General features: G+C 30.3%; 2 protein-coding genes across 2 annotated transcripts in view; one reads left to right on the top strand and one right to left on the bottom strand.

The window, feature by feature from the left end:
* Positions 1-10843, top strand: part of MS3_00005774 (uncharacterized protein) — a 39595-nt gene extending 28752 nt beyond the window's left edge. Inside the window, exons 16-17 of the mRNA XM_051213854.1 lie at positions 5226-6910; positions 10529-10843. Of these exons, the coding sequence (XP_051073502.1) occupies positions 5226-5260 (35 nt within the window). The 3' untranslated portion in view covers positions 5261-6910; positions 10529-10843. The remainder of the gene's footprint in view (positions 1-5225; positions 6911-10528) is intronic.
* Positions 8971-10035, bottom strand: MS3_00005785 (uncharacterized protein). Its single transcript, XM_051213863.1, has one exon. The coding sequence runs from the start codon at positions 9953-9955 to the stop codon at positions 9392-9394; it is 564 nt and encodes a 187-aa protein (XP_051073503.1). The 5' UTR covers positions 9956-10035; the 3' UTR covers positions 8971-9391.
* Positions 10844-19465: the final 8622 nt, after the last annotated feature.

Raw genomic sequence — 19465 nt, 5'->3', positions numbered from 1 at the left:
TACAAATTATTACTATGAACTGTTAACATTTGTGCACCCTTGTAAACAATTTTGATTTTAATAAAATTTTACTCTGCACTCTGAATGGTACTGAGAAATATTACACCTTTTCTAATAAATATCATGAAACTATATACTGATCGAAGTGGTACACATTAACATGTGTATGCATATGGATATACACATAAATAAATTAGGGAATAAACAAACTATTTGTGATTTTAAAAGAAAGTTTGTTCTAAGTTTGAAAAAGAAAAAAGAAGAAAAACAAAAGACTTATCAATTCTAAGTTGATAATTTCAAGTTATTCTAGCCATGGTAATAATCACTATGAGGTCAATCACTTCTCTGTCTTAATCGGGTAGATCAGTAGACAAATCATTTTGAATTAAAAAAAATTAAGTTCATGAAGTTTGGTGTAAGAGAAAAAGAAAAGTTGATTATTAAATACGTTCTAATAGTAAATTTGTAATGATACATATGATTAGTTTATATAAACGTCTGTCAAAATTTGAACTAATAGTTTGACAGAAATTGGACTTCAAGTATATAAAAGACATTAGATGCTAAAATTATATTTGAAACAATCTCATAGATTAAGATCTAAACAATTCAAACGTTTCATTTAGCAAACTGGTAAGACCTTCTTCGGTCAATTAATTAAAATCACAATTATATAATTGATACTCATGACTGCAAAATCGTGCATGGAGGACAGATCACAGACTCGTTCGAAGTAAAGACCGGTGTCAGACAAGAATGCTTACTTTCACACTTTTATCTTTCTCCTGGTGATCGACTCGATCATGAAGACGTCAACATCTGAAGGGATGCACGAAATGCAGTGAACATCTAGGATGTAGTTGGACGATCTGGACTTCTCAGATGATCTAGACCTCCTATCGTAATCGCAACATTAAATGCAGGAAAAGCCGACCAGTGTAGCAGCAGCAGCAGTCGGTCTCAATATACACAAAGGGAAAAGCAGGATTCTCCGATACAACACAGCATGTACCAATCCAATCGCAATTGACGGAGAAGATTTGGAAGATGTACAAACCCTTACATATTTGGGCAGTATCATTGATGAACATGGTGGATCTGATGCAAATGTGAAGGCCCGGATCGGCAAAGCAAGAATAGCATATTTACAACCGAAGAACATCTGGAACTCAAAAGAACTGTCAACCACCACCAAGGTCAGGATTCTCAATACAAATGTCAAGACAGTTCTACTGTATGGGGCGGAAACCTGGAGAACTACGAAAGCCATCATCCAGAAGAAACGGGTGTTTATTAACAGTCGTCTACGTAAAATACTTCGGATCCGTTGACCGGACACTATTGGCAACAACGTACTGTGGGAGAGAACAAACCAGATCTGAGCGGAGGACGAAATCAGGAAGAATCTCTGGAAGTGGATGGAACACACATTGAGGAAGCACCCAACTGCGTCACAAGACAAGCCCTCACATGGAATTCTGAAGGCCGAAGGAGGAGTGGAAGACCAAAGAATACATTACGCCGAGAAATCGGGATAGAAATGAGAAAAATGAACAAGAATTGAATGGAAGTAGAAAAGAAGGCTCGGGACAGAGTGGGTTGTAGAATGCTGGTCGTCGGCCTATGCTCCATTAGGAGTAACAGGCATAAGTAAGTAAGTACTCATGATATGGAGATTAATGAGGTTATTTGAAATCATAAAAGAATCTGGTTGTTTTTATATGGAAATAGTTAACGTTTGTGTAATTGCAAATGTATGATTCAGTTTTATAAATTGATGTGTTGTGTAACCGAATGTTCTAAAATGAGAGAATTTTAGAAGACAGAACAACTGGGCAGCTAAGAGTTACTTTTCTATGAGTAAGTAATAAATATACACAAAGAAATATTTAACACGATAATAAACATGATTAGGTTTTGTCAAATATAAGTGATTATTAGATGATAGACTTGTAGGACACTCACCAGTCTATGAAATTAGGGATTAACTATTAAGGTTGATGCACTCCTCGTCATGTTTAAATTGTTGTGTGTAACTTAGACAATAAAGATCTGAATTTCAACTACGAAAACTAACTTAAAGCATGCTTTATCAGTGAAAGAGGGCGATTATCATACTAAATATTTAATTCAAATCACAAGTTGGGGAAAATATGTGTCCGCGATGATAAATCTTACAAAAGTAGTGAGATAATGGTGAAGATTTATATTTTAGGCGGATGCTTTTAGTGTTATTATGTTTCTCTGAGGTAAATGGTTTAATTTTAAATTTTTTATTATCTTTATGGACAACGACATCAACGTTTACTTCATCATCATTTTCCTTAGTTTCTATTGACATACAGTGTCAGTTACATTGGTGTTTTGATACTTGTAACCAATCAAATATAAGTCAAATTAAGAAATAGAAAATGAAAACTTATTTCTATAGTGCATCTAATGTATGTATTGTGTTAGACTTTTATAGGTTACTTTTGATAAAAAGTAATTTTTTGGAGTATCAAGATTTTAGATTGACGACTGACGAAGCGAAATTTTTTGTACTTCAGATTTTGACTCAAATTGCCGAATATTCTGAACAATCCTATTAAACACTTAATTCTGTCACTAAACTGATCATCACAAAAAATAATTCTAACCACATTTCTCTGAAATATGAATCAATTTAGAAAAAAATAAGAAGAATTGTATACAGTGGATAAATTATGGCTAGCAGTGAAATTTAGGGCACGTGTTTCATCTTACTCAAGACTTTTCAGCTGGATGTGTATATATCCAGATGTTGTCATCTATACTTGGACTCAAACCCAGTATCTTCCACACGTTACCTCGTTATTTACCAAGCCATCGAGATCGAAATAATCGCTAACTTTTTTAATGGATATTAGACAAGAATTTATTTTTTTGTTATTGATATTCACAACTACATAACAACAGCACATATATCCTAAATAACCTATGATAAAATGGATGTATTGAGACAGTCATCATGTAATGGACATATTGCCAACAATGATTGATAAATACTCAGTCAAGTGTATCAACAGTATAAGAACTCAAACCTTAACTGATAGGATATGAAGAGTTTTTGTTTCGCTAAATAACAAATTTTCAAAGTGACGAACTAGGTTTTATGTTATTAGTGTTTCTATAGTGTTATAAGACCTAGATTACTGTGAGAATTAGCATCGTTTGTGTTTTTTGCTACAACCTTTTCGTTACTTATCACATCAATTTTTAAAATGAAGGATTTCATATTGTCCATTAATTTTTTCTTAGTTTCTCGATGAAATGAAATCTGTACATGTTTAAAAGTTACATAATTGGGATGATGCTCATACTGATAGCCAGCTTATTTTCTTTGAAAACAATCACATTATATGAAGTGATAAGGTCCAAAGTCATAAATTTAATGAAACCTGTATTTCTCAGTGATTTATCTAAAAATAACTCAGGTAGACTTTCCGAATTAGAAACCCAGTTTTTACATGAATTATCTACAAGTCATATTGTTTAAGTAGTTGAACATAGTGTACTGCTATATATACATTATTGCCAAAAAAACTCGTTTAACAGATACATTATAAAGAAAAATGCAAAAGTCAATCATAATATGAAATTTAAGTTGTCTGCCCTTATCATTTTAATAGAATAACAAAAATAAGTAAATATTTCAATGTTTAAAGTAGGTCAAGTTTTGGAAAGGTAGGCATGAAATACTATGTAGTACACTGAAGACAAAAAGTTGTGTTGCCAAGCCAATTTTAAATACGAAAATAATAAACAAGGGATATGTAGAAAAAAAATCTGAAGGGAATAACAGCATTAAAACTTGGTAAAGTTGTATACTGATATTTTCTTGAGCATGAAAATGGAGAATATTTATATATAATTTGTTCAAATACAATAATTAGGGTTGTTCACTTGAATGTTTATAATCCTTGTTATATGCTGAAGTTAAGTTCACACTCGGTAAAAATTTAAGTTTGACCCACCATTTACACACTGTCAGTCAATCTAATCGAATAAAGTTATGCATATTCTTTTACCAGTTATATAAGTTTCCGCTAAATACACATATGTCGTTGACGATGCGAATTAAACTATATTTTACTTTATCAACTACTATATATATATATATATATATATATTTCTTGTTCCAAATTTTACAATGGAAACTGTTTTATAATCCACACTTTGAACATTTATTAACTATATCGATTCCAATTTCCCCAAAGTAAATATCTAAAATTTCAATATTTTGTTATATATTGTGCGAAGTTACAATGTATTTACATAATACATATACATAGCCTTTGAGTGTACACTTACATATTCCGGTGTGTTCTGCAGTACTCAATGTCCGTTGGTTGGATATCATCAGCAACAGACTACTGTGGAGATAAAAACAGATTCCATCTGAAAAGGAAATTAGGAAGGGACATTGAAGGTGGATAAGAAATACATTACGGAAATCATCAAACTGTATTACGAAGCAAGTGCTAACTTGGAATCCTGAAGGGAAACGGAAAAGAGGAAGACCAAAGAACACACTGCGTCTTGAATTAAAATCATCTATCAAAAAGATGAATGGCGACTGGAAACAACCGTAAAGGATTTAGATGACAGATTTGGATGAAGAATGCTGGTGAACGGCCTATGCTTCTCCACAAGAGGTAAAATGAGTAAGTAAGTAGTAAGCGTGTTCTGCAATCTGAACTGTCTTCTCGACTGGCTTCCAAGTATTCTGCCAACACCATGCTTCCAACGAACTGAAACCCTTCACTCTGTTCGACAACTGTGGTAACTTCGACACCACATTCCACTACACACTACTTACAAACATCGTTGTGAGTGACATCCAGTACACCATGTTAATTATTATCATGTATATATTTGTCCATTTCATATAGTCAAATTTTTGTTTGTAGATGAATACTTGAAAGTTACCAACGTATTGTTCTTTATTCAACAGATTTTGTAACATCTATGAAATGCACAAGCTTAAAATTACTGTTAACATCAATTATGAAAAATCAAGACGAAGAACCGGTATCTCATCTAGTTATTCTAACCTGACCAATGTTTTGTTTTCGACTGAAGTGTTTATATTTAGTTTGCATTCTATAACAGCAAGCTAGTTTTATTTATATTCTTATGATTAGTGATAAGTAGTACTTGTGTTGTCTAGTTGAAAGCATTTTTTTCTGGTTTTTTTGTAGACATTTTTAAGAAAACATTCCAACTGGTAATGTAGATATTTTAAAACGGAATACCTAGATATCACAGTGGATCGCACATTGTGTCATTTGCCTCACAGTAATCAACGATGAGGATAATAGACTGGTTATTGTTGAAATCCATGTATGATTAAGTGATGTTCTATAAATTTTCGTTTTGATTGTGTAATTATTTTTTACCAGTAAGTATAAACTATACATTTTATCATGTACATACGTATTGGCAAATCTGAACCTGGTAATATGTGCATACATAACTTGTATTGATTCATTTGTACAATCTATTCGAATATACATTTTTCAGGTTAATGTGAAAACTATGTTCTTTTACACTTCACTAACTATGATTTTATTTCTACTACTCTCTATGATACCATTACTATAAGATTAATGTATTCCTGATAAAAATGAAAAGAACAAAAACAACACAACTTATTTCAAGTGATTTAGCCAACAAATGGTATTAATTTGAACATATATTTCATCACCAGCTGATAAAAAAACAGGGTGAAATTAACGTTTCAAATTCCACTACAAGTCACAGTTTATCCATTCTAAAAGGCAAAGTACCAACTATCCACTCTTGATCAGTTAGATCCACGAAGTATAGACTGAGAGTTAGGTTTTCGTGAAAGTTGTACTATTATAGTAAACGAAAACATTGGTGGGGACAATCAAATATATTTCAGTATAACATCACAGAATATCTAAGTATCAAGTTAACGTTATTATTATCATTATTTTTAATACTACTATTATTACTTTGACGACTTTATAACCAAAATTTACATGTTTATAACCTTTTTAAATTAAAAAAATGTCAACGTCGCAATATGATTTAACTAATCATGAGGGAATTTTCGGAGTTCTAGTGAGAGCTAAGCCATGTCTGGTAGAGACAGGTATCTATCTCAGTACAATGGAAGATGGTCCCACAATTTCATGGATTGGTTGAAGTTAGACATTAACACCACTGAATGCAGGGTCAATGTTCCAGAGGCTAAGTGTTCACATGCGAGATCGAAGGTCCTGGGTTCGAACTGTTTTGGAGCGCGATCATGGATGCGCACTGCTGAGAAGTCCTGTAATAAAACTAAACAACTATTCAGTGCTTCCAGGTTTTCATTGAAATAAAAGCACAACACAATATACTGAACATATTCGTGATAACAGAACAAAGTGAAAACGATATCCAAAAAGACTTCAATAAAATGATTTTAGTTTTCTTTTAGTAGATTTTTATTTAGATTTTCATAATGTTCGGTATAGATTTTTGAATTTGTTTTTTTTTCCAACACTATGTACTACCAAACGGTAGATTATCATTACTTCCAGTCAATATTCATTTGTTATTTGAATTAGTCATTATTGCGTTTTGTTCAATATCCAATTGTTTACTTCAAGGTGGTTATGATTTTAATGATTAAAATAAACCTAAACAGATAACTTTCCAGTCATTTTTCAATATTCATATTCTTGAAAAATCAATCAGATGATAGACAATGATAGATAACAAATTTAGAAAGTTATCACGGAGACAAACATCAATATTGTCTCTTCATCATTATATATTTATTTTATGGAATCTATTACACGAGTTTATTATCAATGTTTTCAGATAGCCTTTCTATAGTTACTAGAATGAGAATGGTATTATTAGAACGAAAGTAAATGAATTTCAATTTTTGTTCATATATAATTGGTATTGAAATTTAATGCATTCGATTAATGATAAATATACACTTGATATTGTCAATCAATATCGGTTATTTATTGTCAATCATTTGGTTCTAGAAACTGTTGATGATTATAAAGAAATTAATATATTTGTAATATTTCAATAAGTAGCAAAGTTAGGTTTTTTGACGTTTCACATTTTAGTGTAAGCCAATTCTTCAAAGAATAAATAATCAAATCAAAATTAATCCAAGTATAAATAGTACAAAGAACAACGCAAGAATATTATGAGATAAATGCAGTCAACTCATACATAATATTCTTGCGTTGTTCCTTTGTACTATTTAAACGTGATTTGGTTAATTTTATTCTCTGAAGAAGTGGCTTACACTAAGTCACGAAACGTCAGAAAATTTAATTTTTCTACTCATTGGAATATTACAAATATATTGATGAATTTATTTATAACAATCTACCCAATACTCAAGTTATTCGAAATTATCAAGTCAAACTTCTGGTAATGATTAGTTGAATAATATTACTCATTCTGGTATTGTTTGTGAGTTAGATTAAATTGAAAATGGATTAGTTTGTTTTGCATCAGTTTATATCGTCTATAAAGATAAATTAAGTTGACTTCAAACAATCTGAAAAAAAAGTATCTAATCATACAGTGTTATAATGAACTCGAATAGTTTGGTGTATCAATGGGAGTTTCGATTTAACTTACAGCTGTTTAATCATATGATGTGCTCAGAAACTAGACAACAGTTGCTTTCATCTCATATTTTCTTCTACTATATTATTGCGTCATTTTACAGATCGATAATGTTAGTATAAGAAAAAAACGTATTTTGATGTAATTGACTAACTTACATTTTTATAGCCTGAATTTTATGAAATGAATTACCCAAAATAACAAATAAAAAGGTTAACTTATTGTTTGTTCATCATTTATGGTTCTGGATGTTTTCTTTTTGTTTAGTAATATAAATAAAACTCAATAAAAGAATCCGTTTCCATAAAAAAAAACAAAGTAAACAATAGACTAAGCTCATGTAATACTGATATTCAAATAACCCTATGAAAGTTTGACAGTATAAAATTATATGAAAACATATGAACATTTGTTTTCAATATAAGTTCGTTATGCAATAAAAATATTGAATTAAATCACAATTTGAAAGTTCTTTGTTGAACCATAGATCAATTTCTATTGTGAAGTTGCCAAATAAAACAAACAAAATAATTGTAAATTCATTTATGATAGTCAATTGTGTTAATATGTTACAGAAACTATTCTCAAACTATATCAATGATTGAATGAACTATCAACATAAATAGGTATCATTACCAAGGTTTGATTTGATAATTTCAAATAAATTGAGCATTGGGTAGATTGTTATAAATAAATCCATTAATATGTGTAATATCCCAATGAGTGGAAAATTTAAATTTTCTGACATTTCGTGACTTAGTGTAGGCCAAATCAAAATTAATCCAAGTTTAAATAGTACAAACGGAACAACAAAAATATTGCGTCACATAATATCTAAAACTGAACGGAAACATTTATTCATATTACTCATTTTTTGTTAGATAACTGTTTTACTTCTTCAGTATTAATTACTCGCGACCTACCATTGTGTCTAACTAACCTCTTTATGTTTCGAGTCGAGTATCATGTAATTTAATCATTTTTGTCACATAATATTCTTGTTGTTCCGTTTGTACTATTTAAACTTGAATTAATTTCGATTTGGTTATTCACTCTTCCCTGAAGAAATGGTTCACACTAAGTCACGAAATGTCAGAAAATTTAAATTTTCTACTCATTGAAATATTACAAATATATTATTTATTTACATCTATATAAATAATTAATTTGAGTATAGAAATATGTTTAAGCAAGCGTTTCTTGATTCTTTTAAAGTAAGTTGTTAAATCACTATTTAAAGAATGAAGAAACTGTTTAAAATCGAGTTTAGTAGTGTACATCAAAATACTTTAAGGTCAAACAACTAATAGCTTATGTTCATCCTTCTTTTGTAGTAGTAGTAGTAAAACATTGCTTATTTAGATATTTGAAATAACTTTTAACCTCTATTACTATTAGATAACTTTTATTATTATTAATGGCTTTATTCAATGTTATATTTTGGTACAATATAGAATTCTCAGCACAGGGTATTTCAACAAGTTTCTTAGACAAAAAAAGAAACAAAGACAAAAAAAGGGAAGAAAGGTTTAAAAAAACCTGAAAAACTGTACAACTTTTCAAATTAGAGACATGCTAAGAATGCAGGTTATTGACTAGGTTAACTCTAACAACCTTTTCGTCACAGAGTATATTTGCCAGGTAAGGTATTATAGAACTTACATACTTTTGCTTGCGTGCATGGATTTTAATGTAATTACATCTCGTTCTACCAGAAGATATACAAGGAGAAAGATAAGAGTGAAGGGGATGGTTAGTATCTGATAAAAATAACACATGCCAGGAGTTTGCATGACTTTAGATGTCTATCCACAACCATATTAATTATGACCTCGAAAGATTCACCACACATCTTGCTAACTGCCTTCAGCACTCTCCGCAATACAGAAAGGTCTTTTCTCAAAAGCCCGGGAAAGAATAATCGAGAACAGTAAAGAATAATAGGTAGTATGTAGGAATTGACAAGTCGTAGGAGTAAATGACGAATAATCCCTAGAGTATGCAATCTCTTTATGTAGTAAGTCAGACGGAAAACCTTCTTCAATAACAATAAAACGCGAGAAGACCAAGGGAGATCAGAGGAAAAGGTGACACCATGATAATTGACCTTCGACACTGTGTTTATCAAAGAGTCTCCAATGGTACAAGCATTATGGGATCTCAAAATGGTATTTAGATTCCGTTCATTTCTCATGCTAAAGTTAACAGCTTGACATTTAGATGGATTAATTATAAGACCGTTACCAACAGACCAACAATCAATACGAGGCAAAAACTCATTCATTTCTATGGGATGTAAAGAGGAAAAGATAGGCATACATACAGTAAGATCATCCGCATATTTCAAAAAAGTGTTTTCTGTGGAAGATGGCAGATCATGCAGAAAAAAAAAGAAAAGAAGAGGTGAAAGAACAGCTCCTTGTGGTACACCTTCATGAGACAGTAGAGACTCTGAACACTTTCCTCCAAACACAGTGTACTGTTCCCTTCCAGGGAGGTAGGAACATGGCCAGTTGGTTATCCAGCTGTCAGTGTTGATGCTGATTAACTTGTTAATTAAACGTTGTCTTGGTATAGAATAAAAAGCTGAAGTATAGTACAGAAAAGCACATCGAACATACTTCTGACCCTTTTCTAAGTTGAACACTATATTGTGATGCAGAACAGCAACAGTATCTAAGGTGCTTCTTTTGCATCTGTGGGCAAACTGATACGGATCAATATGCTGTTTTGTGCAAAAAACAGATTAATCGTTGTAATACCTAATTTGTGGTTTCAATCTGTGTATTAATTTGTAGTATATTGTTTGTGATAGTTTATTTATATAGTTTTACCAATAAAGTGAATTTATTTATTAACTTATAGTTTTCATTTTCTTATTATTTAATAGAGTCTTATAGATAATGCAAAGAATCTGCTAAATACAATGGAAAACTGAAATGCTTGGAAAATAAACATTTTAATTCTGTTTAATAGAACAAATAATAATTATGCAAATAAATCTATTTGTTTAGTATTTAAAACATACTTTTTGATAGTCATATTTTTTGATGATTAAGCTTATTTCACCGTCTTCAAAATAATGCAATATTTTCAATTGTTTAATAATTGAATTCATGAGTCAATTGCAGCTTGATCACCATGGAAAAAACTGGAAGTACGGGACGGTCGTTTTACCTTGGTATAGGACTCCTCAGTAGTGCACGTGCATGATCCTGACCCACGAGATCCAAACAGAGGATCAATTGGTTTGGTGCGTGAATGCTTAACCTTTAGACCACCATTCAGTCATGAATTTAAACGTTCGCGCACGAGACCAATAGGTCCTGGGTTCAAAACCCGCGAGACAGGATTGTGGATGCGCACTGCTGTGGAGTCCCACAGTAGGATGAAATGGCCATCCAATGCTTCCATCTTTTCCATGATGGTCTAGCCGCGATTGACTCATGAATTCAATTATTACATTACTACAATCTCCACAAAACCCTTCTCTGATTATATTTACTTATATTACAAATGATTTCCATCCCTGAAGTTTATTACAATCCAATTAAGAATAATCACAACAATCGTGTATAATGGAGAACAAATGAAAGAAACTAAATACCATCATAATTTTTAGTCTGAAGATTTATTCTTTCTCAATAATTTTCTATTGTATTGTAAATCAAAAAGAAACCTTTAAAGTTAAACAGCTCTCTCATTTACTTATAGTACAATTATCATAAAAGTATGTTTTATGATAAAATCAATAATTTAAAAAAAAGTTCCATTATCCTAATTGAGTAATTAAAACAAATAGATTTCACTTTTTTTAACGTCATGAAAAAGAAAATTTATACAATGAACATAGTAATTCAATATTAAAACATAGAACAATATTGTGCTTTATAGTAGGTGCTAACTATGATATAATCATTGTTAGTTAAATGATTCTATTATGTTATATTCAAGTTTTCTTAATTTCTTAGGAATATTTAACATTTTAATGTATGGAAATAAAATTTCCAATTTTCCTTTGTCAAATATTCAAAATTCGTGGTTGAGGTTAGACATTAACACCATTGAATGCCGGCTCAGTGGTCCAGTAGGTTGAGCGTTCGCGCGTGAGGCCTAAGGTCCTGAGTTCGAATCCCGCGGGCGGGATCGTAGATGTGCACTGCTGAGGAGTCACACAATAGGACGAAACGGCCATTCAGTGCTTCCAAGTTTTCAATGGTGATCTAACATCAACCGGTTCATGATCTCAATCAAGAAAAAACCTTAAACGAAATTAAATTCTTCAAAAATTTCTTAAATTTCTTTAAAATAAATTCATTGCTTTGAATGTTACACTACAATACGTTCTTATACCATTGGTTACATTGGATTTACTTTATATTTTTTCGATGAGATATTACACAATACATTCTTCCTTTTGTAATGTTATATATCAACTTGGCGCCCAAATATTATGATGAAACTATTTAAAACAAATTTAAATGAAAGTTCTTATATAATATTATCTCTCATTGAACATAGAAATTAGTATTTCTTTATCTTAGAAAGACAAAATAAGTCAAAAAAAGATTCTTGTAATTTACGTTTTTTGTTAGAAATATAAAAGAAAGGAAAAAACCTCCAGTCTATTTGAACAAAAAATATTGATCATTTTAAACATTTTTAAAAGATGGATCTTATTTACGTTTACAATTTGATTTATGTCTTGTATTGAAATATTTATTTTAAGCATTATAGACAACATCAATTATTTTATAATTATAAACTGATAGTTGTAACTAAGTGTCATTTTCAAAATGGAATTCAGTTATTTAATGGGAAAAAATAACACACATCACCAATTGCTAATATATACGACATAAGAAATCAATAATTTTCCTATCTACAATTTCATATGATTAGATAGAACTAGACTGTATATATAATACAACAGTATTATATGTATTGTTATGCATGTTACATTGTTAAAAGGAAAAAATAAACTATATAGGGAAAAATTTAAATGTATATTCATATAAAACTTACGAATCAATGTGAAACCTCTAAATTGATGATTGTCTTTCATTATCTAAATAAAGATCTTCTACATCGTAGATGTTATTAAATTGAATGATATCAATAAGGGTTATTATATCCACTTGAACTTAAGAATGGTTTTATAATCTGGTAAAAGAAATCTCGTCACTGAATTAAAATCTTATATTTGTGCATATATATTCAACAGGTTTCTATTAGTGAATTCGTAATACATGCTTTATATAGTTTGAAAAATTAGTTAAATTCAGAGACTAAATATCAGAGAAATGTGAGTAGTTTTTCGTCAACTTGAAAATGAATGATTAGAGCATAACTAATTCAAGGGAACTATTCAATATATACATTGTTATTTGATTTTTTGTTTCGTTTAAACTTTGTGGTGGTATAAGTGATTGACATAATTCTAAGGTAGTCAGTAACGATCGATTTACTTGATCGACAAACATCTTTTATAAATTGTTTTGATAGTAACTTCTGAAAAAAATATATTTTATAAAAAATACAAATTTTAGACAGAAATTCAGAGGTGAAACTTGACAATTAGCAATTATATTCACTAATATTTATTTATATACATTCAAACATCATTGTTTATGAAATGCTCATCTAAATGTAACCGAATATATTTACTTAGCAGTTCCATATAGTTTTACTGGAACAATGAAGTCGAATTAACAACTTGAGCAAGTTTCAGAATAAACTGATTGAAGCATTTTACCAATAATCTGTATAATTTCAAAAATGTTAGTTTGAAAAAGATATATATATATATGTATATATGTAATAGTCGTTCAAGATGGAGACGCAGTAGTGCATATTACAGCAAATCATTCTGTTAAGCACAATATACGCATTCCCGGAACATCATTCCATTGAGATCACTTACTACATTAATATTAGTCTTATAACTTAAATATTATCTCTAAATCGTAAAATTTACTGACTAGTTTATTCATAATATCTCTAACATATTCGTAGGTATCATTGCCATGGTCTAACTTGGTAATTTCTAATAAATTGAGTATTGGGTAGATTGCAATGTCCTGATGAGTAGAAGAATAAAGGTTTTGAATTTTCTGACTTGTCGTGATTCAGTGTAAGCCATTTTTTTTAGAGAATATGTCGGAAAATTACAAATATGTACAAATATTTATTGTTTATTTCTAACGTATTGTTTTGTATGGTCTTATCCTAACTTCAAACTAGTATGAACATGATTCAATCAGTAATATTTTAAAGATATCACAAAGAAAATCCAATCTTGCGCGCGTATCTTTTTGAATAGCTGATAAAATTATGATAAGATACAGTGGTTCACAGTGGTTAGTTCCAAATATTATACAGTAGTCACAAGTGAATGTCGGTAAAATCTTTCTAAAATGAACCTAGCAAGTGTCCAATACTTCTTGGTCTTTATTCACCTTAAATATCATATCTTTTATTATGCTAAGTATCTTCGTATTCTACACGAGTATAATTTAAGAAAGTTTTGAAAGAAAATCATTATAATTTCTATCATGTCCGACTAAATTTAATGACAGTATTAAATAACTTTGTACTTTGTAAGCAATTGTTAGACACGAAATATTTTAGGCGGAATGATTACTTGATTTGGCTTTGATGGCATCCATACTCAAATTAGTAACTTCAAAACCATCTCCAATAGAAAGTCATTAGTGTTTACTATTGTGTTTAATGAAAGTGAGAGTTGTTAGAATTCACAAAATAAATATATTGGAGATTTATTTTATTTTAAATATTTTAAACATAAATTCAGACTACATTCTTCCAGTCTGAACGAAAAACGTTTTTTTATGTAACTGCCAATCGGGAAGATTTCATTCATATCCGACAATACTTAACGTATACAACAGGATACAGATATACTTTACTGGTGAGTAACAAATAACATAAGACCCAGATGAAAAAATTTTATTACTCACCTTCAACGGTTCAACTCCGAAAATACTTTCATCCAATATGGAATTAACATTTTTTGATAATGGTACATCAGCTTGTTCATCAAAAGAATGCAATGAACTCTGAGGAATAGATAGTATGACATTTGTTATGACAAATCATTGATGAATTAATACTATTCCCTTTTCAAATTAATATTTAAGTACATATTTATGTAGTAAACATTTAGAAGACGTCACTATTTTTTTCCCTGAGAGTATTCTGTGATAAAAGTCGATATTTAGATTTGATAAAAATTTATATTTTGTTTTTTTTTTAAATAATGATTAACGCATAAAAATTCTCACTGGATGAGTCGTTTTTAGTTTCCAACTTAGCAACGATTGTATTCAAATTTGTAAAGCCCATATTTGGTAATTACATGAACAATTAGAATCAACTTGTAAATGGAAATCTATTTATGTAAATGTATAGACGTAATGAATATGTATGGTCATAATCATTTTTCTTGTGTAGGTTATTTACTATTAATAGGTATATTACTATTAGCTTATTTTCCGGATTAGTTAGTTATTTCTCTCACTAATATGTTTAAGGAGAGAATATATCTCTTTTATAATGACTATTTCGGCTTGTTTTTGAATTTAAGAAAAAAAACAACTTAATAATCAATGTAACAGGTGTAAATGATAAGACATGAGGGTTGGTTGAAAACTTATTGTTAGTGATTTAGTCACCATTCACTGTGCAGAAGCACATTTAACAAAGATTTCTTAATCAGTATCATATAAGAACGTTTACTAATTTGATGTAATGACCAAAAAACGAATATTTATTATTTTAATAGTCGAGATCATGAGTCAATTGAAGCTAGATCACCATGGAAAACATGGAAGCACTGGAAGGTCACTTCATTCTACTGTAGGACTCGTCAGCAGTGCGCATCTAAGATCATACCTCGTGAGATTCGAACCCAGGACCTATTGGTCTCGTGTGCAAACGCTTATCCATTAGACTGCTGAGCCGGCATTCAACGGTGTTAATTTCTAACTTCAACGAATCCACTTTCTATTTTGTTTATATCGAAAGTTTGATTTGTTCTCATTTATTGAGGATTTTGTAAGAGAATGAACAATAATAATCTACATAATAAATTCTGTATTGATATCTCAAAATCAGGCTAGAATCAAGTAACAGGAATGAGGAAATTATTCGTTTTAACTTCGACTACATGCATTGAAAGCGTTAGCAAGTATTTTCATTTGAATTATCAGACAAGTATTATGTTATTTTATAAGGTTAAATCTTTAACACTGGCTAATCACCTGATCAATGTTTAAAGAAATGTTGAAGAAATAATGGCAAATAATAGTAAACAAAATCAGGAAAACAGCGAATAAGAGGAGATGATGATGGTTTGTTCCAAGATGCCGAATATTGTACAAACTGGTAATAACTATCTCATTAATGAAGGAGTATAATATTCGAGTAAACAGTTCATCTGACCAAATGTAATCTTTTTTGGTTTCGTAAAATTTCATGTATGCAATTTAATCGTTGTTATTGATAAAGAAACTTTTGAAGGTTGAAAGAGAGTTACTTTATGCAGTAATATTTTATGTTTTCGTACTGTTTATTATTTATGTATTTATTTAAACACATAAACATTGGTATAAGAAGGCACCAATTACATACGCGCCACACAAATCATTTGAATTTATAGTTTCTTTTTCAGTTAGCTATAAAAAACATCTTTCATGTTTTACATGTTAAGGATATTAAAAATGACTTAAAAATGCAATTATTATGTGGTTTGTAGTCAAACAAGTACTACAGTATTGTTTCATCTTTTTTCATTTAACATCAAGGAATCCTTCTAGAAATGTTACAGATGCCTGAACATTGATTGCCTCGACGCGCAATGCTGACTAGTCTTGGAGACGATTGAAATTAAGTTAGGGGCGGCCAAACCAAAATGTGACATTAGTCCTTGAAGTCAATAACTTCTGGTCTGAGCCATGGTGGTAAATACAGACTATCGTAACCAATGGTTGGAGACACTGGGTGACATGGCTCTGAATCGATCACAATAATGTAGGTGTATACACTCTTTGTCTTCCCTTAAACCGTGACATAAATATTACTTTATACGGACTTATTCTTTTCCCAGTATTATATCCTTATACATAATCTTTCTTTTATATATTACTACCATTGAAGTAACTTTTTCTTTGAATTTGGTGTTCATCTTGTTGTGCTAATAAGATGTGGGAACTTGGACCGATGCATATATGTGCTTCGTCCTACGTTGTAGACGACTGATTGACCTTCTAGACAATATGACATAATAGACCGAAAATAATAAGGAACTTTCATTGAAATTTCAAGAAATAAGCTAAAATTGAAGCTTTGATATCATAAGAAAAAACCGATTCTGATATAAGTAACAGTAACAATGAATACAACTGAGTTCAAGATAATTTTAATAGGGATTTATTTGTTCTTTTAAATTATTTCATTATTCTAATAGTTAGGCTTAGATAAATGTTCTAGATTATTGTGAGTTACCGGAAGTTATTAAAATTTACAAATGTATTAAATGAAAATTATTTCATGTATTATCAATAATTTTTCATTATTATTAAATGATGTTCATATTGAATTATCATTTATTTTAATTCATTGAACAATTTAATGTTAAGTTAACTGTGGTGTTTGTATGAACTAATAATGACTGAATCAGATCATGGAGATGAACACAATTTTGGTAAATGCTTGTTCTGTGATTCGTTTCACCCATGTAATTCATGTGTATTTAGTAATTCTAAATGCTTTAAATGTGTTGAGATTGAACACATTCAGTGAGCTTGTAATACTACGGTTCATTTCGAAATTAGGCAGTCATCAATTACAAAGGAATTATTAGTTCATACAAATACCACAGTTAACTTTCATTATTTTTATTACATTTATATTCAATTATTATGTCTGAACTAAATAAATGAATTTGGTAAATTATACATCTATGTATCTGGCAATAAAGCATGGAAGATTAAATATTTAAGAATATAATATCCATGTTCTATAATAAATGAAGAAATTTAATATATTCATAGTCATTCTTCGTGATTTCATCAAGATATTGTATAGTGTGAATGTTAATTCAACCAAGAACTGATATAAGTTAAATAATCTATGAAAATCATAGAATATTAAACAAATGTAACGTTTAAGTTTGAACCTTTGGATAAGCGCTTGCTTAAATTAAATGACTACATAAGAATTAGTGGCTAGACTATAATTTATGAACGAACCAATCAAATTTAAGATAACAGGTCTTGGATTTTGGCGCAAAATTCACACATCCATTTGTCGAAATAGTATCTTGGCATTTTAGCTAATGTCAGTTCGTGATGAAAAACTGTAAATCTAATTTATAACCCCAATCATCAACTGTGAATCATAATCCTTACTCTTCAAACTGCTTTATAGCCCTCATTTAGCCCTAGTAAGTAGTTAGGTGCTCTCAAGGTCACTATAGGGACGTTCAAAGGTTGTCCATAAATTATAGTCTCATCGAACCAGTTTATTGACTAATTTCTTAATTTTTAAGATATAACTATATATCAGCAATAGTTTTTCGATAATGAACCAACCATCATCTAGAGAAGCACTGAATAAGTCAAAGAGTAATGGATTTCAAAATTTTTTTCATAGTTTAGAGTTTATCAATTGGTCTTTTTACAGAGTAATCTACTATTCATGGTTAAATATAAGCACTAGTTACTTGGTAAAGCTTTACTCTTATTCTGTGTTTATCATATTTTTCAAATCTGTGATTATCACCATATTGATTTTCGATAAATTATTACAGAACGTAAGATCATTCGATCCTTTTTTCTTTGTTTGAATAAATCACTTACTGTCCTACTGTTGTTTTATTCTTGAAACAAATTATAAATTATGTTTTTTGGCCGAAAGATAAATTTTGCTTCCTGTGATCCCATTTTCACAAAGTAATAATAGTTATATCCAGATTTAATATTATTTGCTTAAGCTGAGTAAAATTATTGTGTTTTACCTGAACAAAAATAGATTTATCGCTTGTTAGATGGTATATATATTAGTCAGTCATTTTATATCACTTACCTTTCAGTACACAGGATCATAAAACAGTTGAGATATGATTTGCATATGTACTAGATTATAGGTTTCACATATAAGTTGTTAACATGAATTGAAAATTTTATACATTATAGATTTATTTTTGACCTTCAATGTGTATTCAACCTGACTACATATAAATCATATGTGATTATCAGTATGAGGTTGTGGAAATTATTAAGTTATTGATTAAGATCATGAACTGATTGATGTTAGACCACCATTGAAAACCTGGAAGCACTGGACGGCCGTTTCGTCCTATTGTGGGACTCGTCAGCAGTGCGCATCTACGATCCCGCTCTCAAGATTTGAACCCAGGACCTTCCATCTCACGCGCGAACGCTCAACATACTGGACCACTGAGCCGACATCCAACAGTGTTCTTATCTAGCCAAGTGCTTAGCACTAAAACCTAATAGATTTCTGTGTTTAAAGTAACATTTAAAACGTTTCTTTTGTATAACTCTTGTCTTAGTTGCTTAGTGTTCAAAATTTGTAAAGCGATGAGAATCTGGAAGCTGACAAAGACGTCACTCTGGCAATTGCTTGCTGCTTAACACCTAGTGTTTTTCCTTCACTCAGATATGGTGATTACATATGGACAGCAAAGTTTTAGAAAGTAGAACAGTATAAAGGTGGTAATAATTGAAGTACTCACTTCTCAGTTATTAACTGTTATGTTTTTTAATTGAAACATGTTTTTTTG

This window comes from Schistosoma haematobium, chromosome 1, assembly GCF_000699445.3.
Source record: "Schistosoma haematobium chromosome 1, whole genome shotgun sequence".
NCBI classification, from domain to species: Eukaryota; Metazoa; Platyhelminthes; class Trematoda; order Strigeidida; family Schistosomatidae; genus Schistosoma; species Schistosoma haematobium.
This window is presented reverse-complemented; position numbering and strand designations above follow the sequence as displayed.